The 23421-nt window shown below is 42.0% G+C and overlaps 1 protein-coding gene and 1 long non-coding RNA gene across 4 annotated transcripts in view; one reads left to right on the forward strand and one right to left on the reverse strand.

Annotated features, from left to right (window-relative positions):
* The window catches only part of LOC307219674, a 586866-nt gene that overhangs the window by 40974 nt on the left and 522471 nt on the right, over window positions 1–23421 (reverse strand). The gene's annotated exons all lie outside the window — the stretch shown is intronic.
* Window positions 1–23421, forward strand: part of RTTN (rotatin) — a 96614-nt gene that overhangs the window by 24997 nt on the left and 48196 nt on the right. For all 3 annotated transcript variants that reach the window (XM_079982843.1, XM_079982844.1, XM_079982845.1), the window contains exons 20-30: window positions 143–231; window positions 1689–1806; window positions 2915–3011; window positions 4684–4752; window positions 6166–6354; window positions 7456–7695; window positions 8815–8959; window positions 10075–10229; window positions 12767–12986; window positions 15610–15738; window positions 16970–17074. In XM_079982843.1, coding sequence (XP_079838969.1) covers window positions 143–231; window positions 1689–1806; window positions 2915–3011; window positions 4684–4752; window positions 6166–6354; window positions 7456–7695; window positions 8815–8959; window positions 10075–10229; window positions 12767–12986; window positions 15610–15738; window positions 16970–17074 — 1556 coding nt within the window. The remainder of the gene's footprint in view (window positions 1–142; window positions 232–1688; window positions 1807–2914; window positions 3012–4683; window positions 4753–6165; window positions 6355–7455; window positions 7696–8814; window positions 8960–10074; window positions 10230–12766; window positions 12987–15609; window positions 15739–16969; window positions 17075–23421) is intronic.

The raw sequence follows: 23421 nt of genomic DNA on the forward strand, positions 1-23421 counted from the left end.
AGGGTGTCCTGGGTTTTACTTTTTGAAATATGGCAACCCAACAAGTGTCTTCAAAATACGGTGCTAAATTATTAGTACATGTGTATAATACATGTGCCCAGCATTTGAGGCCTGCTAATTTCTGTCTTACTCCCCTTTCTAGATTCTAAAATGCATGAAATCATCAAAAAGATGGGTATCATAGACAAAATACTTTCCTACTTTGCTGAATGTGTTGACCAGGATGGCAAGGTAAAACAGAATAACAACAGGATGTGACTTTTTTCAGCCTCCTCTTTCCATCTCAAATTACTGTGTTTGATAAAAAATATTTCATATAGGAATTAGATACTTTAAAAATTCATTTGTAAAAATAGGCATTTGAACACCCCACTTTAGTATTTCCACTTGATGAGCAAAACTAATTGAGTTATTTGGCTCTTACCTTAACATAGTGATTAAGCACATGCAATTCAGTGGAAGATATCTTTTAACTTCCTGTTCTTTAAACCTGTTATCATCAGTCTGTATGAAACAACAAAAAATAACCAATGACCATAGTTCTGAATCTAGGGAAAGAGACTTGCAATTTAAGAATTCACAATAGTTTTATCAAATAACTTTCTAGGTTTGTGCCTTCAATATTCTTGGTGGGCATTTTTTCTTTTATCTGATAAAAATACTATTTAGACTTTGATTAGGTATAGCAGGGAAAATAAGTATTTTGAAGAATGTTCATTTTTGGCTTTGTCATATAGTAGTAGAAGAAACACTATGTTTGTAATCCTTGGGCGCTAAACCATGTACAAAACAGCAAAAATACAATGAAATACTGCATAATACAATCCAGTTAAACGTAATCTAATAAAAAAAATCAGACATAAACAGTCTGCAAAGTCTCAGTAACAGGTTTTGTTTTTCTGGTGTGGTCACTAGCCACATTGTGCTTTCCTCCCTCTGCATGTGAAAGGAGAACTTTTGAAGTTTTGTCTTGCAATTTTGAACAAACCATAGGTTCCCTTTCCCTCAAAATATGGGAAAGTATTTTGTGGTTTGCACGAGTCACAGATAGTTATCAGAACCATGGTTATGAATGTGAACCGTTGTTAAGGATTATGGGTTAATTGCACCAGTGATATATGAGGCTTCTATTCATTCAGATTTGCAAACTTCCTTGTTTAGAGTGGAACAAGTGTAAAGGTATGAGTAGTCTTACTTCATCCTTGTAATAATTATCCCACCCAAGATGCTACTACTGAACCAGGTTATGTCTGCTTTCTGCCCTGTGACTGAGACACGTCCCAGTTGCAGACTCCCCACCACAGCAAGAAGAGACAATGCATTCTATATATGTCTTGACTCTCTTTCAAATTTCAATCTTTATTAGCCTTTGTGAGTGTCACAGAGAGAGGAAAATGCCCTATGGATGAAAAAGATGAAAGACATGTTGTGAACTCGTTCCATTCCATTTATACCTTTACACCTGAATATTCAAGCATGAGTTTAAAAATGGTCATTGGTCCTCTAGGCCTGGGACAATGGACCTGTATATTAAAAGAAAAGTGAAAAATTAGGGCTTATTTAGGCTTTTTGAATTCTTTTTAAGTTTCCAGGGAAGCAGAGAGGGTTGGGAAAAAAGAGAGAAGGTACGCAAAGTGCAAGATGGCATAATGCATCGCTGTTAATGCAACGTTTTCTGGCTTTGGCAGGTTATGGGGTGTATGATGTTGCCATGTCTTACCCTGTTACGGAAACTTACATATGCAGATCCAGCTAAGCGGCTCTCCCTGGCCAACCAGCCATCTGTCTTGCTGGTGTTATTTAGAGGTAACTTTACAGAATTATAGCTAAAAACTGCACATAGCCTTGTCGGTCCATTAAGGAGGAAAATGCAAAAGCCATAAGAGGGTAGGATTTTTACTGGAGTGTTGCATTTTATTTATTCGGTTAGTGGCTTAAATATCCAACATCACATTGTTGCTTCAGATATTAAGGCTAGGATGGCCCCAAAAGCTTACTTTTAAACTAGTTTTTAATGAATTACATAGAATTGATTTATCATGTTACGTGGACCCGTTTCTTTATTTTAAAATCTGTTTCTGTTGTACAGCACAATCTTACACGTCAGAGATGGGGAACTTGTGAAACCTCCAGATGTTGGGCTACAGCCCCCATTAGCCAGTTGTCAGGGAACCGTAGCCCTCTAAGTGTTGGAACTATGGGTTCCCCGTTCCTGCTACACATGTTTGTTTGGAAACAAATTATTCTGTTTTAAAGGGACTTGCTTCTTAGTCCTTAGGACTGCAGCCTCTGTTTCCTTCAGAAAATACTGTAATTTAAGTACCAGTTTCTCATATACATACTCATTGAATGGTTTTTGATTACTGGAATTCAACTCCATTGGTCTTATAAATAAATTGCTGCCTCCTGATTTATTTGACCCCAGGACCACTGGCCACGATTACTAATGGTCTGGAATTCCAAAACTCTGTCAACAATTTTGAGCTGATTCACTGTGTTCCGAGGTTGCTGATTCACTGTTGTGAACCTCAGATTAAACATCTGAATAAGTAATCAGCCCTTGGAGAAATGCTATTTCTAAATGCTGTTTCGTTTTAGCATTTTCTTTCCAAAAACTTTAAAGATGTATTCATTACTTCGCATGCAGCTATATATAATGAATTAATATTTCTAGTACTTCTCGGAGATGGATTACTTTTAAAAAGCAAGTCCAAACTTGGCAGTTCTACTGTAATTAGTAGTTTTAAGGCTGTAGTTCTTTGCACGCTTAACAGGGAGCAAATCTCATTGAACAATGGGACTTGCTTCTGAGTAGAGATGCATGGGATTGTGTCGTCAGCAGACTTGAATATTTGTATAACCCCGTGGTCATGCTGCTTGGAGAAATATTTTTAATTTTTTTTTATGTTCTTAGTTTGCTTGTTATTCCAAGATTATGGTGCTGTCATGAGTGAAGCAGCAGCATTGCTTTGTCTACTACTGTTTGATGAGGCATCAAGAAAAGAGATGTGGTAGGTGGATTTATAGTGACTGCTTTTATGCTCCTTTATTTTTCTACCAAGCAAAATACAGTGGTACCTCAGGTTACATACGCTTCAAGTTGCATACGCTTCAGGTTACAGACTCCGCTAACCCAGAAATAGTACCCCGGCTTAAGAACTTTGCTTCAGGATGAGAACAGAAATCGTGCTCTGGCGGCACGGCGGCAGCAGGAGGCCCCATTAGCTAAAGTGGTGCTTCAGGTTAAGAACAGTTTCAGGTTAAGAATGGACCTCTGGAATGAATTAAGTACTTAACCCGAGGTACCACTGTATTTGTTCTCCCTGTTCCAGCAAAGTTAAATGTAAATTATAAGCAAGAACTGAGCAATATTTGACCCGTAATTAGGCTCATCAAGTCATGAAGATTGGCCCACCGGGCCGTTTGGGGCAAACCACATCCAGTTTATTGCACCTTATGTTTGATATGATGCCAGGTGTGGCAGAAAGGTTGAAACTTCACACTGCAGCTCTAGAGAGTCCCCTGATACTCCGAAGAAGATCTTTGAGGAGCCTAGTGGCTATAAAACGAAGACTGCAGGGAGCCACATCTCTTTGCCCTTCTGTTGGTAGGGAAGTCCTGTGAGTGGAACTCTTCTCACAGGATGCTCCCGCTAGTTGGAGCTTTGTTAGCATCTAAGCCCATTAATTTTGGAAGCCTAATGCCAAGAAGTTCTCTTAAGGTTTTAGTCCACGGCCCACTATGTTTTTTGCCCAAATGAACTGAAGTTTTTGGCAGGCTTTAACCAAAATAGCCTTATAGGGTACATACAGTAGTGAGATTTTTTTAAAAGGCCATTGTAATCAATTTCAGAATTAAAACACATGCCCAATGTTTTGATCCTACACTAGCAGTTAATGCATTAACAAAGCTTTTAGTAGCTTAATACATATTGGAGTTTGATCTCAAAGGTCAAATGCCTTGTTAGGGATAATGTGTTGTGAATTTTTACTGTTGGTGATACTGCACAAGCCCTTTTTGACTAATGTTTTGATTTATTAAACAATTAATGGTAAACAACTTTAGAGCCATCTAAACCAGGCATGGGCAAACTCGGCCCTCCAGATGTTTTGGGACCACAACTCCCATCATCCCTAGCTAACAGGACCAGTGGTCAGGGATGATGGGAGTTGTAGTCCCAAAACATCTGGAGGGCCGAGGTTGCCTATGCCTGATCTAAACTTTCCATTTTTAAAGAGTATCTTATGCTCTTTTTCAGTAAAATAAATTTGTTTTTCACTTATGCACACACACACTTTCTTAAAAGGGGTTGGTATCTTTTGCTTGGTTTTCAAAAGTAAAATGTTTTAAAAGTGAATTGTTTTTTTAAAACTGCGCCCAGTGCTGCAGCTCTGCTGGTGCACTTGACTTCCATCTATGCAACAGAGCTTCCTCTCCTGCCCCCTCCAGCTCCCTGGGTGCCCTCCAAAACCACCTCTGGAGAGTTGGGACAGTGGTAATGGGAGAAGAGTGAAGCAGCTACAATTTTGGCAGTGTGGATCAGCACACTGTGAGTTTGTTCTAAACTAAGGCCCTTGTGTCATATCACAATGCATTCGTTTAAGTGACAGGGCAGTTAATTAATTGATTAACCCATGGAGTGCTTCTTTAATACAGCTATCTTCCTTGTTTTCTTTTTCATAGGGCTGATACTTTCCCCTGTGACTCTTACAGCATTCTTCCCTTTAGTTTGCCTGTTTCTGTTGTTAGACGGTAAGTCTCTCCTCTCTGCATCTTTAAGAAGGAGGTTGGATGGCGGCTAACAGATTGAGGTTGAATCCTGACAAGACAGAAGTACTGTTTTTGGGGGACAGGAGGCGGGCAGGTGTGGAGGATTCCCTGGTCCTGAATGGGGTAACTGTGCCCCTGAAGGACCAGGTGCACAGCCTGGGAGTCATTTTGGACTCACAGCTGTCCATGGAGGCGCAGGTTAACTCTGTGTCCAGGGCAGCTGTCTACCAGCTCCACCTGGTACGCAGGCTAAGACCCTACCTCCCCGCGGACTGTCTCGCCAGAGTGGTGCATGCTCTGGTTATCTCACGCTTGGACTACTGCAACGCGCTCTACGTGGGGCTACCTTTGAAGGTGACCCGGAAACTGCAATTAATCCAGAATGCGGTAGCTAGACTGGTGACTGGGACTGGCCGCCGGGACCACATAACACCGGTTCTGAGAGATCTGCACTGGCTCCCAGTACGTTTCCGAGCACGATTCAAAGTGTTGGTGCTGACCTTTAAAGCCCTAAATGGCCTCGGTCCTGTATACCTGAAGGAGCATCTCCACCCCCATCGTTCAGCCCGGACACTGAGATCCAGCGCCGAGGGCCTTCTGGCGGTTCCCTCATTGCGAGAAGTGAGGCTACAGGGAACCAGACAGAGGGCCTTCTCGGTAGTGGTGCCTGCCCTGTGGAACGCCCTCCCATCAGATGTCAAAGAGATAAAGAATTACCTGACATTCAGAAGACATCTTAAGGCAGCCCTGTTCAGGGAAGTTTTTAATATGTAATGCTGTACTGTTTTTAACACTGATTGGGAGCCGCCCAGAGTGGCTGGGGAAACTCAGCCAGATGGGCGGGGTATAAATAATAAATTATTATTATTATTATTATTATTATTATTATTATTATTATTATAAGAAAGTTGTATCCCTGGTGTTGTGGAGTGCCTCACCAGAAAGTGCCATCAACAGACCACTTCCTAGGGAAGCCACTTCATATGGACATCATGAAAGGTGTGAATATTCTCATACTGAAGCATTCTTCAGCTGATGGAATAAGTAGCAGCAAGGTCTTCGGAGTGTATCTTCAGGAATTGCAATATGTAATTTTTGTATTCTACTCTAAGTCGCTTCTAAGCTAGGGCCTAGCGAATGATATAGGATCATTTTAACACCACAGTGTTGTGGAAGCAAAGAAGATGTGGGCCCTTCAGTTCCTTGGATAGGAGACCACAGTAGATTGTGTGTAAGACTGGGATAACATTATAACAAGAAGAAACACCTAAAGTTTCTTTTAAGCCATATACATACAGATTAACAGTTATTGCCAGAAGATTAGCAGATTTATTAAGTTTTCAGATGATAAAGAACTATTTTAACTTTTGCCATACCCCCCTTCTCTCCTTAAAGGTATCATCTGCCTGTCAGAGTCAAAGCTCATCATGCTGTGAGCCCCAATTCAGTGGTGTTACCATTTCCTTGTGAACTCTGGGCCTCAAAACCGGTGTCAGGCATGCTTAAAATGGCTTGGAACTTGTCTTGGTTCCATGGAGTGGATAATTTACTGAAACTCACTGATTATGAGACAGGAACCAAAGAGTAAGCTATTCACCTTCATTGAAAATTCCCACTTGAATCCCCTCATGTGCTAGAATTTGGAGCAAGAAGACTATTTTGGGTGAAGGATTGGGTGACAACTGGAATTTGTCGGTGTCTCCTCCAGCACTGTACGGCCTTATCCTCTTTCCATTGACTGTAAATGTAAGGAGAGCAAAACTGGGTTAACTCTGGATGCTGCTTCTAGTTAGAATGTGTGATTAGTACAATGAGACTGTGGGAGTCAAAGTCAAAGTTGTGGGAAGCACATAAGTACTTAAGAAGAGCTCTGCTGGATCAGATTGTAGGCCCATGTAGCATTCTGTTCTCATAGTAGCCAACCAGTTGCCCCCGAGGAACCCCATGTGCATGACATTAGCGCAGTCGCTCTCAGTCAGCCATTAGCTCAACCAATCCTGTCTACCAGCCATCCCAACCGCCTAGCCTGCTTTTTGCATACTTTTTCCAAAGAGGGGAAATTAGTGGTAAAGTCTTCCTACAGCAGAGCCACTTGTGTTAAAAGTATGGATGGTCCCACAAATGTCGTAGGAATGTCCATTAAGGCTATGAAACGTAGAGATATAGTTCCCAAAGCTTTCCCATATCAGTTCCTTAAAGACAAGACCTCTGCCATCCAAAGGTCTCTCTACTAACACCATCACACAACGGGATAAGTTTGGGAAATGGAAGGAGAACACTAGAGAGGCAATTGATGGGAGAAGTCACTAAGCCTGATTCCAAATCCAGTTTGATTCAGTCCTTGTAAATTAGACTTGAGATTCAGATAGAGGATGGGGGGTGCTTGAGTGCTATAATTAATTATATATCCTGAGATCTCCCAAAGAAGATACTGAATACTTCCGTGAAATACTACATTATTAATAATAGCTAATAAATGAAATGTATTTTCAGTGATAGATCTTGTATTTTGCAGACAGCCTCTTAAAACAAGACACATGCTGCCCAAAGTTTCAAATCAAGAAAAAATAATTGGATCAAAGCCAATTTGATCAGAGAAGACAAAATGTTTGTTTTGCTTCATTCAGTAGTCTCTTGTAAAAAAAGAAATCCTCAACAATCAGCTGATTTCCTTTTTCATTTCAGATTTCCAGACACATTAAAGCTCTCCTCGGAGGATATTATTACCCTGAAGATAACTCATGCAACCAGTGGGCTGCAAGATTGTCTTAATTCCATCATTCGAGCAGTGTCCCACAGGGAAGTTCGGGCCGCCATCACGAGAATGAATTTTTACATTCTGAATGACAGGCTGGCATTAATCTGCAGCAGTGGCCCTTGTGGGGCCACTTTGAAGTGCTTGGCTTGGCAAACAGCATTAAGCAGGTCAGTGTGTAAGTGCAAGGTGCATAACTGGCTACAAAGCCGCCTGTCACAGTAGATTTGGCTTTGAAAGTTTCAAAGATATCCAGACTCTTTGGAGTCCTTCTAAGCATTTGGCACTGGAATAAATATCCTTTAAAGTGATAAACCCATCTGTGTTTAGCAGCAAGCAGAGGGGGAGAGTGCTCAGATTCATAGCCTGACTAAGGATAGAATGGGACACATGCAACTGAGTCACGGTCCTCTTTCTCTGCCCATAATATCTACTATTAAAAAATAGTAATCAGCTGCCCCCACATCTGACGAATTTCCCCCAGCTAATGAATTCAGTTTCATTGGCTGCTTTCTCATCCCTGTACAGTACTAACCTAATCAGAGCCCCCAGCAGATAATCGGAGCTCAGCTTGCATTAATGGCTTGGGCTGAGCAGTGAGTGGTTTGCCCCTTTTCTCCTTTCCCCTTCAACCTTGTGCCCCTCCTGCCAGCCTGTTGGACGCAAGTAGATCCTTGGGCAGTTAGATGGTTGTTGTTGTTGGTGTCTCCAGGTCTGTCAGTCAGTGCACATAGAGGTATCTCACAGAGACAGTGGAATAGACAAAGGGATGGGTGGTCTGCTTTCTCCTCTGCTAAACTGTCATGTGGACAACATGAAATTTCGTAACTGCAGCTCATGATGAGTCAAAACGAGTTTTAACATTTTCATGCTGGCATTTCGTACTGAGCATTTTCACTTGCCATCTGTATGTTACTGCTAGCTTTCTTCACATATCTGAGTGTATCTGTATACAGTGGTACCTCGGGTTAAGTACCCGTACTTAATTCGTTCTGTGGGTCCGTTCTTAACCTGAAACTGTTCTTAACCTGAAGCACCACTTTACCTAATGGGGCCTCCTGCTGCCGCTGCGCTGCAGGAGCACGAATTCTCTTCTTATCCTGAAGCAAAGTTCTTAACCTGAAGCACTATTTCTGGGTTAGCAGAGTGTGTAACCTGAAGCGTATGTAACCTGAAGCGTATGTAACCTGAGGTACCACTGTTATTCAAGCCTGAAAGATGGAATGGGGAATATCAGTCAAAGCTTATGATACACCTGTGATAATGCTAAATTCTTGCTTATACTGAAGGTTTCTTCAGGTGCTTCCAGCTTCTTCAGAGGATGAGAAACTCTTGATTGATATCATATGTTTCCTAAACAAGTTTCTTAAGGAACAGAAGATTATGTCAGATGTAGAACATCTAAAATGGATCCTGGATGTAATCCTAAAGCATGTAAGACCCTGACTAACAACTGATTTTTTAATTGGGGAGCAGGCAGAACAATCCAACCCTCCTAATCTACTACACTGGAGGGAGTTTAGATGAGATAGAGGTGTCTGTCTTCATATACAAGGCATGTCATCAAGGGCAATGGAGCTCACCTGGCTAACAATCTGCTGGATCCTCAGCTGGTCCAGCTACCATCATATTTCCAGACTTCAGTGGCACAGTTGAATTTTCTAACAAGTTACAAATGGTGACCAGTGCAGTGCTAGAGGCAAACATTTTCAGGTTTGAAAGGTGCCTGGCATCTCCAGATGAGGCTGGAAAAGATCAGGTAACAGTGGTGTGAAACGCCTCTGTGGGACACCTTGAGAATTTTCCTGCACTTGGCTGGAGGGACCAATAGCCTGACTTGGTCTAAGGCAACTTCTTTCATTCATTTGGTTCAAACAGCAGGAAAGAGAGAAGCTCAGTAGCAGATAACATGCCTTTGCTCACCTGGCTTCCCTTTGCTGAGTGTCTCTGCTGGTAAGCAATATAGGAACTGGTGAGGAGCTTGGATGTTGCAGGTACAGCAGCAAAGCCATTCTCTTGCTCAGGCTGCACAATTGTATTCTACAAAACAGTCCCAACACAGATACAAATTAGGGGACAGAGCTCATATGCCGAGCAACAAAATGTTGCAGTTTTAAGTTCTGGGGAAATATGATATGTGTACTATAGAATTGGCAAGATACTTGAGCATCTTGCAGTGAATGAGTAACAGGTAAGTTTTTATATCATAAAAAGAAGATCTCCCCCCCCCAAAAAAAAAAAAATAAGATACCTGTTGTGTTGGGAAAGTGATATCCCTAGAAGCTGTTCCAGGTGATAAGCCACTCTAATCCTTTCTGTCTGTGCCAGGAGTCTTGCCACCATCTAGTTATTTGAAATTTATGCCTTACTGGAAATGGAACAACTTTAATTATTCCTCAGTTTGTTTTGGACAGTTCATTATCACTATTTTCTTTAGGTAAAACATAGTTTGAAATGCTCCTCTGTATGATAGTCCGATTCCCCAGCTCTGGTGGGGAATAAATAATGAAATACCTGCTCTGATAACATTTCACTGATCTTCTCTGCAGAATCCAAAGTCTCTACTCGATCTTGTAGTGCAGCCAGAATCCCAGCAACAAGATGAAATAGATGACCTAAAGACTGCTGTCAGGCAACAACTGCAGAAAGAATTGATTGCTTTCTTGAATACACTTCTGCTCAGCTTCATGTCCGCTACCGACAGGTACAGCATAAAAGAGTTATCCATAAGACATTTTATTCTTAAAAATATTGTTGCTATATAGCATGGAGAGGTAGTTTAAAATATCAGGTGTTGGTCATTGAATGTGATCCCCCCCCAATTTGGTTTCTTTTTCCAAAATTCTGTTAGCGCCAGCTTTCATTTTTACTGGAAAGTTACATGTTTGTGAAGAAGAGTACCGTATTTTTCATCCCATAGCACGCTCCATCCCATAGGACGCACCTAGTTTTTTGGGGGGGAAATAAAGGAATTTTCCCCCCTCCCCCCCCAAAAGCAGGTCGGGGAAACCGAACCAGGTTGAGGAACGGCGCTGCGCCTCCCTGCTGTCCCCCGAGCTTGTGGGGCTGGCCGATGTCTGCCTCAGGCGGCAGGCTGCTATCCGCAGCATGGGGAGCCCTGCGGGGAACTCCTGCAGGGCTCCCCACGCTGCGGATGTCTGTCCGGCGCGCGGGGCACTCTGCTTCAGGGCGCCCCGCCCGCCGGGTGGCAGGCTGCTATCCGCAGTGTGGGGAACCCTGCGGGGAGCTCCTGCAGGGCTCCCCACGCTACGGATGTCTGTCCGGCGCGCGGGGCGCTTTGCTTCAGGGTGCCCCGCGCGCTGGGCGGCAGGCTGCTATCCGCAGCGTGGGGAGCCCTGCGGAGAACTCCCACAGGGCTGCCTAGGCTGCGGATGTGTTCCCGAAGCGCCGGGCGCTCTGCTTTCAGGGCGCCCGACGCTCCGGGAAGCAGGCTGCTATCCGCAGCCTAGACATCCCTGCGGGACCTCCTGCAGGGCTGCCTAGGCTGCGGATGTGTTTCCGAAGCACCGGGTGCTCTGCTTTCAGCGCGCCCGGCGTTCCGGGAAACAGGCTACTATCCGCAGTCTAGACAGCCCTGTGGGAACTCCCGCAGGGCTGCCTAGGCTGCGGATGTCTTCCTGAAGCCTGGAGAGCGAGAGGGTTCGGTGCGCACCGACCCCTCTCGCTCTCCAAGCTTCAGCGAAAGCCTGCATTCGCCCAATAGGACGCACCCAGATTTCCCCTTCATTTTTGGAGGGGAAAAAGTGCGTCCTATAGGGCGAAAAATACGATAGTTGACATTCATGCAGGATCCACCTTGACCTGTTGAGATGCTTGGGATGTGGGGGGCAGAAGAGACCCCAAAGCATTTTATGAAATGTGCAGTCACTTCACATGGCCAGCTGGGCCTAAGTACTGACCTGCATGAACTGGGAGTGACCCCTAAAACACATCCAACACATTTCTGCTGCTGCTGCCTGCCTGATTTCTGCTTTGGATTTACTTTATTTTGGTTCTCCATCAAGGTCCATTAGACTGGCAGGTATCATTTCAGTGGTGACCCCACTTGAAGCAGCCCTGATTTATTTTTTTCCTGTTACAGATAGGTAGCCGGGTTGGTCTGCCATAGTCAAAACAAAATAAAAAAATTCCTTCCAGTAGCACCTTAAAGACCAACTAAGTTAGTTCTTGGTATGAGCTTTCGTGTGCATGTATCTGAAGAAGTGTGCATGCACACGAAAGCTCATACCAAGAACTAACTTAGTTGGTCTTTAAGGTGCTACTGGAAGGAATTTTTTTATTTTGTTTTTATTTTTTTCCTGTTTAGCTTTGTGTTGTGCTGACTTTTAATGTATGCTGGTTGTTTGCTACTGCTGCTTTTATTATTTCTGTTCTGTTTTGATTCTTTGTAAGCCATATTTTGGGGGTTTCTCACACTGAAGAGCAAGGTATATCTTTGTTACATAAAAAGGTTTTGTCAGCTGTTTCTGATCTTTCCATTGTCAGCTGTTTCTGATCTTTCCATTGAGGAACCCTGGGGCTTTCTGGAACACAGGTTGAAAACTGTTGGCCTGAACTGATGATTTAGGGGCCAGAGCTTTGATGAAAAGGAAGAAAGACTTTTTGAACTTGGCCAATATGTTTGCAGTCAACTGCATGCCTTAAGGCTCACAGGCAGGATGATGTCCTGACGAAACTGTAGATTGGACAGTAAGGTGCCTGCTCATGACTATTAGAAGGAAGAGCGCGCCAATGTGTTGGCTTGTAATATTCTTGTAGCAGTTAAGCATCTTCTGCTTGAATGCAAGCTACAGAACTCTTGTTTTGTGGCAGATAGGTTAATCTGTCTGCTTTTTCTCCTCTTCTCCCACTGTTTGCAAGTAGGAGTTATTATTTGTGAATCAGTACATACATTACTTAATGCCAAGGCTGAAGCTCTGGAGATTCTACAGCCATGTATTGGCTGGACATCTCTCCAGCTTCTTCAAGCATTTTCTCAGTTATAGTGAGGTCCCTGTTATATCCAGCAACATAGAATGCCACAATATGGTGAGGCTTCCATATTCTGCCATCATTCGTATCTACCTCCTTTGCATGCCCCCTTTCTTCTTCTAGTACATTAGTGTATCTGAACTTAAATTATATGAACTATAGATTTAAACAGGCACTGCTGCTATCCAGTGAGTAAACTAATTAATTAATATATAATGCTAGAACCTTGAATCTTACATTTCATTACAGGAAAGACCTAGAGCTTACTGGCTATTTCCGAACAGAACTCGCTCTTAAACTTCTGCAGTATTTACGAGTAACAGATGCCCCCCATTTCTATGGATTACCTTCTCTGGAAAGAACATTAAGAGGCATGGTTCATGTCACTGCACTCCCAGGCTGGAGTTCGTACTCTGTTACAATGGAGCCATTCGCCATTTGTAAGAAATACTTAGCAGGGCTTCTTGAGGTTAGTGAATTATGAATACAGATCTCAATGCGACCGGTAAGCAGAATGCAGTGGGTTGGATCCATAATGCCCTTTCCACAAATGGAAGGGCTGCTTCTGTTTGTGGTAGCAAGTAAGATCCAGTAGATGCTCCCACTCAAGGAAGAAGAGGAGGTGATTTTTCTAGCCACTTCCTACGCCATTCTGATGCATCCTCCAGTCCTTCAGGGCAGCTTTTCTGGGAGCTCAAGAGGAAGGATTGATTTTATGACCAACACCCCCCTCCTCAACGCGTGTTCAGTGGGTTTACGCTGTAAGCAGAGTTTTGCTCACAGGAAGTATGGATCCAAGCCTATGCATTAACGTCTATGTTTTTTTTTTACTAATAGATATGGAATTTCTAAAAATACTGTTATATAATCAAGGCTTATAATGATTACACAGGAGGCTGCTGCTTTGTTCCTTTGGAAGCAATAAATCCCTGGCACAGGATCATGGGTTATTTTCCTCCCCATGAAACTCCCCACACTGTAAAGCTATTGGGAAAGTATGTGTTTATTCAAAAAGGCATCAGTGCAGCAAGTATTGCAAGATAAGATGTAGAACTTGAGGAAGTGGGGCTAGGGAGAAAAACCACAGGATGGACTGTGAACTCTTGGCAGGAAAGATACCAACAGGCAAGGAAGTTTTGCAAGCTAGAAGAAGAACTACAATTGCCATCACCCACCTGCTCACCCACAAACAGCACTGATGGGACAACTTTTGAATGAACTCGTATATATTGACATTTGTTGTTTAGTCATTTAGTTGTGTCCGACTCTTCGTGACCCTATGGACCAGAGCACGCCAGGCACTCCTGTCTTCCACTGCCTGGTCAAACTCATGCTGGTGGCTTCGAGAACACTGTCCAACCATCTCGTCCTCTGTCCTCCCCTTCTCCTTGTGCCCTCCATCTTTCCCAACATCAGGGTCTTTTCCAAGGAGTCTTCTCTTCTCATGAGGTGGCCAAAGTATTGGAGCCTCAGCTTCAGGATCTGTCATTCCAGTGAGCACTCAGGGCTGATTTCCTTCAGAATGGATAGGTTCTTCTTGAAGTCCATATTGACATACTGTTCAGCAAAGAATATTTCATTTCATTATACAATAAAGCTGCTAGGCTGCATTTGAAAGACGATACATAAACCCATGGATAAGAAGCAATAAAAGCTGGTTGTAGCTTCCTTTTGATGTCTTTTTTCCACAGCAGTTCTTCTGGCATTTAAAGCTAGGCAGAAGTTTGTAAGTAATGCAGTAGAATAAAGCATGTGGGCTTCCTTAATCTTTTAGGTCTCCAAACTCTTTTGGAGGTTTTCATTATGAAGCAAGAGTTTCTTTAGGGCAGAAATGTTGCCATTACTGTCATTATGTAACAAACATGTTAATGTTTTTTGATAATGTGTTGTGGTGAAATGGGGAAGAAGTGGGAGTTTAAATCTGATTTTGGATTCTATGTCACTTAGATGTATAAATATTATTTAATAGACTTCTGCTTTTCTTTCTAAATTCAGCTCTTAAAATGTCATTGTTGGCTAATAACAGGGCTGTTTCTAGAAAGGGCTGGCCTTTTACGTAATTGTTAGCACCGAACGGAGTGCAGATGTGGAAGTACTGCTGATGGCTGATTACATAAATTAAAAATGGGATGGGATACCGTGATGCATTTCTAATTGGTGACTAAATCAGATGAGATCTCAATGTAGAGTGGCTTCTGAAATTGGAGCCATTTAACTGAGGAGGTTTTTTTTGGTCTGCTTTGTATTTCTTTCAAAGAAAGCTAGTAGCTCTTACACAGCTTCCCATCTGAAATGGTCACTGAACAGATGGTGACTGCTTCTGCTTTTGTACTACAGGCTTTTAACCTCTTTAAAAGCAAATTTGTGTGTTTACTTTGCATATACCCAAAATGACAAAATTAATGAGCGTCTCTGTATTATATTTGTACAATCCACAAATAGTCTAAAAATTATTGAAACCATAAATTACTTAGTTCAGTGTGTGTGATGCCGAGCTAGAAATGAAACAACAGGATTTTATCATGAAAATAACCTTCTAGTCTCTTGCCAAAGTATCTAGCCAAGAAGCAGTATCAAACTTCTCATAAGAAATATAGATTTGAAGTGCAGTACTCCTACACTAAACGTATGTAGTTCACTCTTCCCGTAACTAGCAACAGAATTGTAGTCTTTATCTTGCCAGAACCTTACATACTGCTTCATTATGTTTGTGCCCAAGACAGCCATAGATATCGTAATATTATCTGACTTAGGTAATAGATTTCCCCACCCCCTGCATATGCTGACCTTACTTTGTTACAGTTTTGCTTCTTTTGTAGAGACTTGTTGAATGTAATAGTAAGATGGGGGAATTACCGATCCAGAAGAAAGAGATAGATGACATAAGGTGTGAACGAGAGTTGCTTGACACAGGAACAGGATTTAGAAATGTCTGCTTATAAAACTGCTCTTGAAAACGGCATGGGAAAGTATTTAGTGAAGTTAAAAATCTGTTGTCTTTGTGGGTGCCATTGACTCACATCTGCAATTCGGCTTACATACATCAGAATGTAGTTTGCAGTTAAGCTGCCGCTCTGTGTTTTTCTTTCCAGGTCATCTCATCTTTTTATGTCGAATGGGGAGGAAATGCCATGTCTTTCATGGGGAAAGGTGTCACAAAGAGCGCCATCCTTTGTTTGCTTCACTTGTCCCATGAAATGATGTCTCAGGCTCCAAATGCGGTAAGAGGAATAACAGCGACCCTTGTCTCTTAGCTTAAGCTACTCGGATAACGTGCAGTTACTGACAGTTCTAATTAGCTGTCAACTCTGCACCACCAGTACTCTGTGATAGCGGATTTGCATTTCAATGGGTGCATTTGTTATTGGGGTCCTTGGTAAACAATTGTAAGTCTGCGTGTTAACACGAGCACCGTGATCAACCTTTGCTTCTTCAAGCTGTACACAAGTGCGTTCATGGAACAAAAAAACGTCCTTAGTTTCCAGACAGGAATGTGTCGCTGCAGTAGCATCCAAGTGAGGCCATAACGGTTGTAGGGAGGAGAGAATCAGTGTGTTAAAAATGTTTTTCAGAAGAGGGTTTGCTTATATACTTGGTGATATTAATATTCATTTATAGAATGTGGGGCACAACTTGTTTAATATATGTAGTTTATGTGTTCTTTGCCCTATACTAAAATCCACTGGAGTGGAAGTAGGAAAGGGTAAACCTTGGAAACTAGTACAGGGTTTCCCAAACTTGGGTCTCCAGCTGTTTTTGGACTACAACTCCCATCATCCCTAGCTGGCAGGACCAGTGGTCAGGAATGAAGGGAAATGTAGTCCAAAAACAGCTGTAAACCCAAGTTTGGGAAACCCTGGTGTTTCCCAACCCCTACATGGCCTGGTAGGGGTCTAGCTCCTCAACCCCCCAAGAAATAAATATTGAGATCCCAATTAAGACTTGGAATAAATAACATGAAAATTGTTTCCCCCTGCAATGTCACTCCTATATTGGAGGAAGTTAGGCTAGAGGAGCTGAGCATTTCAGCTCCTTGCAATTTTCTACTCTTCCCTTGGCATGAAATTGTGTTTCCAATCTAGTCTGTTCAGCAGTGACTTGCAGCCAGAGCAGCTCAAATGACTCTCGGCATTCATGTGGCTCAGACAGGTTTAAACTTTGAATAGGTAGTCGTATGTCAAATGAAAATTCTGGATTGTAACCAACAAGTTGCAATTGAGGACTATTTATTTAATTTCCTTCCAAGATATCACTACCAGATTACACATGGCCTTACTGTGCCTTATGGTGCCCTTACCATTGGGATAGAGTCTCCTGTATTTGCTCCTTATTGTAGGTAGTACCTTAAAAGTGTACACTAATGCACATTTTTAAATGCTGGAATAAATAATGACTAGATTGTGTTATACGAAGGCTACCTTAAGGTTAAGGATTCATCTGTTTATCTTTTAGGACTGGATACCTCTCTGGTTCTTGCCATATAACAGCGAAGAACAAGTTGTTTCTCGGCAAGGCTTGGCTTGGCTGATTCCATTATGGGTAGACAGAGATCCAGAGGTCAGTAAAACCCTCACTGTTGGAATTGTTGCTTCATGCATGCAATACAACAAATATGATGATGTTGTCCAATCCGCACAAGGTCAATTCTGCATTTTTCATGGCAAGGGCACCGTTGCTGCCTGGCAAGTTTGAGCAGCCAACTTTCCTCCCAACCTTGGAGGTGTGGAGGCAGATGAAGATTGTCCCAGCAGTTCTGTGGTGATTTAGCGGATGCTCAGTACAGAGTGAAATGCTCTACCTTCTGGAATCATAAGAGCCCTGGCAGGGAAGATGTATTGCACTGTGCTAAAATTGGGAGAAAATTCTGTGCATTGCTTCCACTGGAGTACAAGTAGTGTTGCACCCATCCTGCTTTGTCTCATGTCCAACTCTCCTCCTGTATAGCAGGGGGTAGGGAAACTGATTTCCGTCAAGGACGACATTCAAACCATTTACTTTCCCCCCACTCTCCTTCTCTCCCTCTGGATTCCTCCCACCTGAAGGTTGGGGTGACTGTTTGGGGACTGGAATTACTTTGTGGTTTCAACGTGAACTGTTATAGTAGGAAGCTGACACCAAGGAGCTTCACAACCAGTTGTACACACACCTGTACTACAGCAGGTCTCCCAAGTCCCACTTGTAAAGATGCCCAAAGGACTTGACTGAATAATTGCAACATGTTGACAAGCTGTATTATGGCATCTGTCAGTATTAATGAACACTGTATGCAAACTTGTTAATTGTACACAGCTAATAGTTAACTCATATAAGCTTTCTTTCATCCTCTGACACCTGTAGTATTTTTGATGCGGCTTTTGGCGCTTAACAAATTGCTCAACCCTGGAGGATAACAACAATGGGTAATGAAGGCTAAAGGCTGTACATTTTGCTTCTTGAAACATTTGTCCCCTGGGTAAATTGAACATGGGAGAAAAGGGAGACGACAGCAGAGGAAAATATCAATTTTTCATAGCAATATATATTTTTTTCAAGAGACAAGTAAAGTGGGGAGGGCAGAGGTGAAATAATTTCTTCCGTTCCAACAGTACCTTAGCTACTTATAAACTAAGTTGGCATTCAAGAGAATAGCTGCTGTTAACAGCTTCTTTTGCCTTTCAGTGCAAAGATCAATATGAGAAACATGAACTGCTGTAATACATTGCCTATTCCTGCCAAAAGGAATTTTGCATATTTTGCTGCAGTATAAGCCAGCCACCTCTCGCAGATGGCAGTGTCATTGTTCACCTTAAGGGGCTCCTCATCCATTCTTCCTAAGCATAGTAATCTCCTGTTTGTGGGAAGAAAAACCAGGCGTTCCATTTTCTTACACATAGCAGTGCATCTATGCATCCACAGTTGTTCAGTTTTTCTACCCCCCTCAAAAAAAAAAGCAAACCCTCAAATTCTGCTGAAATGATGATGATGATGATAATTTTATTATTTCTACCCTGCCCTTCTGGCTGGGTTTCCCCAGCCACTCTGGGCAGCTTTCAACAGAACTTTAAAAACAGAATAATACTTAAAACATTAAAAACTTCCCTAAAGAGGGCTGCCTTCAGATGTCTTCTAAAAGTGGGATAGTTGTTTATTTGCTTTACATCTGATGGGAGGGCGTTCCACAGGGCGGGTGCCACTACCGAGAAGGCCCTTTGCCTGCTTCCCTGTAACCTCACTTCTCACAGTGAGGGAACCACCAGAAGGCCCTTGGCGCTGGACCTAGATCTGGCCTGAGTGATGGGGGTGGAGATGCCTATCTGGTAAAACATCTGAGAGCTTTGTTTTGAGCAGTTCTGTTCTTAGAATTCTTTGCAAGTTTTGGGGTGGGGATGGTACAAGTTGGCATTAGGGCTTAAATCAGGATCGCCAACCTTTTGAGGCTCATGGGTGCATTTGCAAACTGGGGAAACTCATGGACACTGCACATGCACAACAGTGAAACAACAGACACCATGGCATATTCTGTTGGCTACAAGAGGATTCTGCTCTCAAATGTAATTTCAGCAGAGGAAGGGGTGGGAACCTCAAGGGCACCATAAAATGTATCCGTGGGCATATTGGATGCTATGCTAGAATGATTATTTAAAATATAATTGGACAGTAGTCACTGCTCAGCAGTTTCTTGAATGAATGAAGGGTGCTATCTTTCCTTCTTGATCTCAGAATAATTCAGTCAAGAAACAGATTTTCCCCCATGCTATTTTAACAATAGTATGGAGGAAAAGGAAGGCAAAAGGAAGACAAAGGTGTGGGTTGTTTTTTTTTATTATTAGTCTTACTGATTCAGTAAATGAATGAATGGTTTTCTGTTCACCTTACATGCATTACTATTACTGTATCGAACATTACCGTATTGTACCTTTTAAAACTTTGACTTCCGGTCGGCGCCAGCGCTTAATGGCGGTCCGAGCCTCGAGCTCCGAGGCAGGACTGCTCCGTTAGTTCGGGTCTCACCCGCTACGGTAAGCGGGGGACCCCTAAAATCACAGGCGCGGAGCCTGTGAACAAAGGAGATTCGGTGGGCACCCTTTGCGCCCCCCGGTACTGTGAGGGAGCCTTTTTAAAGGCTTCTGAGCGGCATCGGGGTAAGCGCGGTGCTGAGAGTCGTCACCCAGCTAGCGGAGTGAAGCCGCGTCGCCATGAGCGGAGAGCGCCGATTCCTTCCTGCAATTGGAATTTGACTACAACACCCGTGAGTAAGATTGAAAAAGTAACGGGACATTAAAAAAAAAAAAAATTTGGCTGAAAACGGGAAAGGCAAAAATTAAGGAAGTCTGCCTCCCCGGAACTGCAGAAGAGATAAAGCAACGAAAATCAAGCTGCACTTAAAGGGAATCTTTCTAATTTTTTTAAGCTGTCAAACTGACATCGGACTTAAAACCTCCCCCCAGATTGGCAGGAGAAGGGGGGAAGGGATTGGAACGTTGTTAACCTGCTGGAAAATTAATGGAAAATTAAGACCTTCCATTGCCAAATCCCCCGGGGTCGGGCTGCCCAAACAAGACACCGGGACGTGGACTGTCAAACTTTGAGAAGTGGGGACTTGTTTGTAACAAAGTTACCGGACCTTAGACGTACTTTGTTGCATTTTGGCCACATAGAAAATAGAGACATTACAATTTGGATATTGGAAACTTCTGGCTACTGTTATACTTCCTTGCCTCTTTGTTTTCTTCTATCTTTGCCATTTGGATACAATTGAATGCTCCCTCTAGAGGGTTCTATGTGAAACTGTTGCACTTGGAAAAGTAACAGTGGGATTTTCCACTTGGGAATCAACTCTGTGAAAACGACCTTGAGGATATGAGTGCCCCTACAGAAGAGATAGTAACAAGGCAGAAAGCAAAACAATCTCACAAGAAAAGGGCCTCTATATCAGGAACTGCAGCTGTGCAGGAAAAAACACCAGCTTCTATGGATCCTATGACTCAGGCACTACTTAAAATAAATCAATCCCTGGAAGCATTGACAAAGCTATCGACAGAGAATTCTAAAAAATTAACAGAGTTGACAACAAGGTTGGATGTGAATACAGCTAGTGTTACATCGAACACAGATTCTATAAATAGATTAATTCAGGAAAGTTCAGAAACACGAAAGATTGCAGAAAGTGCAAAAACAACGGCTGAAGAGACAAGGGAAAAATTTGGGCCTATTATTAAAAAAGTGAATGAGCATGATGCAGCCCTCTCCTTACTGGAACTTCAACGTAAAGAGAAGAATTTAAAATTTAGATTGGTGCCTGAAGGGGAAGGGGACAACCTTGTGAAATTTCTTACAGAGAATATCATAACTTTTTGGCAGGAGGAATGGGAGGAAGATGAGGAACTTGAGATAATATCAGCCTTTCGACTGGGTAGAAGGCAGGATAAAAAACCAAGGGACTGTCTAATTACATTGAGATCAAAAGAAGAAAGAGATAGAATATTGAATTTGCATTATCAAAAGGCATTGGTGATCCAAAATTGTCAGATACAGATTTTCAAGGACATTCCTAAATACATTTTAGAGGTGAGAACATATTACAAAAGCTTAGTAGACCTGCTGAAGAAAAACACTATACCATTCAGATGGGAGTTTCCACAAGGATTGTCCTTTAACTTCAAAGGAAGGAAGATTAAAATAAAAACAATTCAGGACAAAGAACAATTTCTGGAGAAGTACCTGGAGGATCTGTAGAAAGGAACCGTGGAGGAGAGGGAACCACCTGATATAGCAAATTTGTCATTTGGACTTTCACTACCACCATCGGAGGAAGAGCAGAAGCTTGGAGCAGTTGGAGGAACAGCTACCTAAATACAAAATGTCTCTGCAACTCCTTAGTTGGAACTGTAACGGTCTGAACCTTCCTCGGAAAAGACGACAGGTTTTTCACATTTTGAAGAAAGAACAATTAGACATAATATGTTTGCAAGAAACCCATATTGCCAGGATACATAGGAAATTACTGATAAATAAGAGACTTGGTCAAGAATTTATCTCATCAGACAAAGTAAAGAAAAGAGGTGTGGTGATCTATGCAAAGGAAAAGTTGGCTCCAAAATTGATATTTAAAGATGAACAAGGAAGATACCTGGCAATTGAAATACAAATTCAAGGAGAAAAGATATTAATTGTGGGAGTTTATGCCCCAAATGAAGGGAAGGCCGAATTCTTTAGGAAGTTGCATGAGACATTAGTTGACTTTTTAGACTATAAAATCTTAATGATGGGAGATATGAATGGAGTTGTCTCAACAAACATGGATAAAGCACAGAGACAAGTGATTTCAAAAGAAGGGAGACTACCAAAGATCTTTTTCGAAATGACTGAAACAATGGACTTGATTGATATTTGGAGAATAAAGAATCCTCTAGAGAGAGAGGGAACCTTCTTCTCTGAAGCAAAAATGACATGGACAAGAATAGACCAAATCTGGATTTCTAGTAGTCTGGCGCCAAGAACAAAAAAAGTAGAAATATGTCCAAAAACGTGCTCCGACCATAATGCGGTGAAGATGGAGATGAAACTAACAACAACTGGATCCTTTAGATGGAGAATGAATGACACCCTATTTAAGGATGAAGAGATCCACAAGAAGGCCCTTAAAACATTAAAAGATTACTTTGAGATCAACAGGAAAACAGATGTGGAAAAAAGAATAATTTGGGACGCAAGTAAAGCCGTGATGCGAGGTTTCCTAATTCAACAAAATTCTATTAAGAGGAAGCAACAAAATGAGAAGAAGGAAAAAATTTTAGAAAAAATAAAAGAAGGAGAGAAGAAGTTGAGGTCTAAACCAAAATCCCATGAGATTTTGAGAGAAATAAAGTTCTATCAGATGCAGTACATGGAGCTTATGAACCAACAAATAGAGTGGAAGATAAGGCAAATGAGACAAAGAACTTTTGAATCAGCGGATAAATGTGGGAAACTTCTGTCATGGCAATTGAAAAAAAGGCAGAAAATGAACACTGTAACAAGTTTAGAAATGGATGGAAAAATTATCCATAAACCCAATGAGATCAACAATTGTTTTCAAAGCTTTTTTAAGAAATTGTATGCACAAGGGCCAATCAACGAGCAAGAAATAGAAGAATTCATCAGAAAATACGGTTTACCAAAAATCTCAGAACAAAGTAAAAGGATCTTAAATGAGGAAATAACAGAACAAGAAATAGAGGGTGCCATTCAAAATATGAAATTGGGAAAATCACCAGGACCAGATGGCCTGACGGCCAAATACTACAAAATGTTGAAAGAATGGCTGACACAACCATTGAAGGAAGTTTGCAATGAAATTTTGAATGGGAAAAAGGCACCTGAATCGTGGAAAGAGGCTTTCATCTCACTTATACCGAAAACAGAGACTGAGAAGAACCAGGTTAAAAACTACCGCCCTATATCTTTACTCAATGTGGATTACAAAATTTTTGCAGACATTTTGGCAAAAAGATTGAAAAGAGTTTTAGCAGAAGAGATTCATAAGGACCAAACAGGCTTTCTCCCAGGTAGACATATGTCAGACAATGTGAGAAACATTATAGATATTTTGGAGCTGCTGGATGTTGACATTAATAGGAAAGCAGTTTTGATTTTTGTGGATGCGGAGAAAGCCTTTGACAACATTTGTTGGACTTTTATGAAAAAGAATCTCCAAGGGATGGGGGTAGGCCAAGGTTTTGAAAACGGTATAGGTGCAATATATTCTCAACAAAAGGCCAAATTAATTGTAAATAATGTGGTAACAGAAGAAATACCTATAGAAAAAGGTACACGACAGGGTTGCCCAATATCCCCTTTGCTTTTTATATCAGTCCTGGAGGTATTGTTAAACATGATTAGAAAGGACCAGTTGGTTAAAGGAGTTCAGGTCGGAGTTAGACATT

Source organism: Podarcis cretensis (genome assembly GCF_951804945.1).
Source record: "Podarcis cretensis genome assembly, chromosome: 7".
NCBI lineage: Eukaryota > Metazoa > Chordata > Lepidosauria > Squamata > Lacertidae > Podarcis > Podarcis cretensis.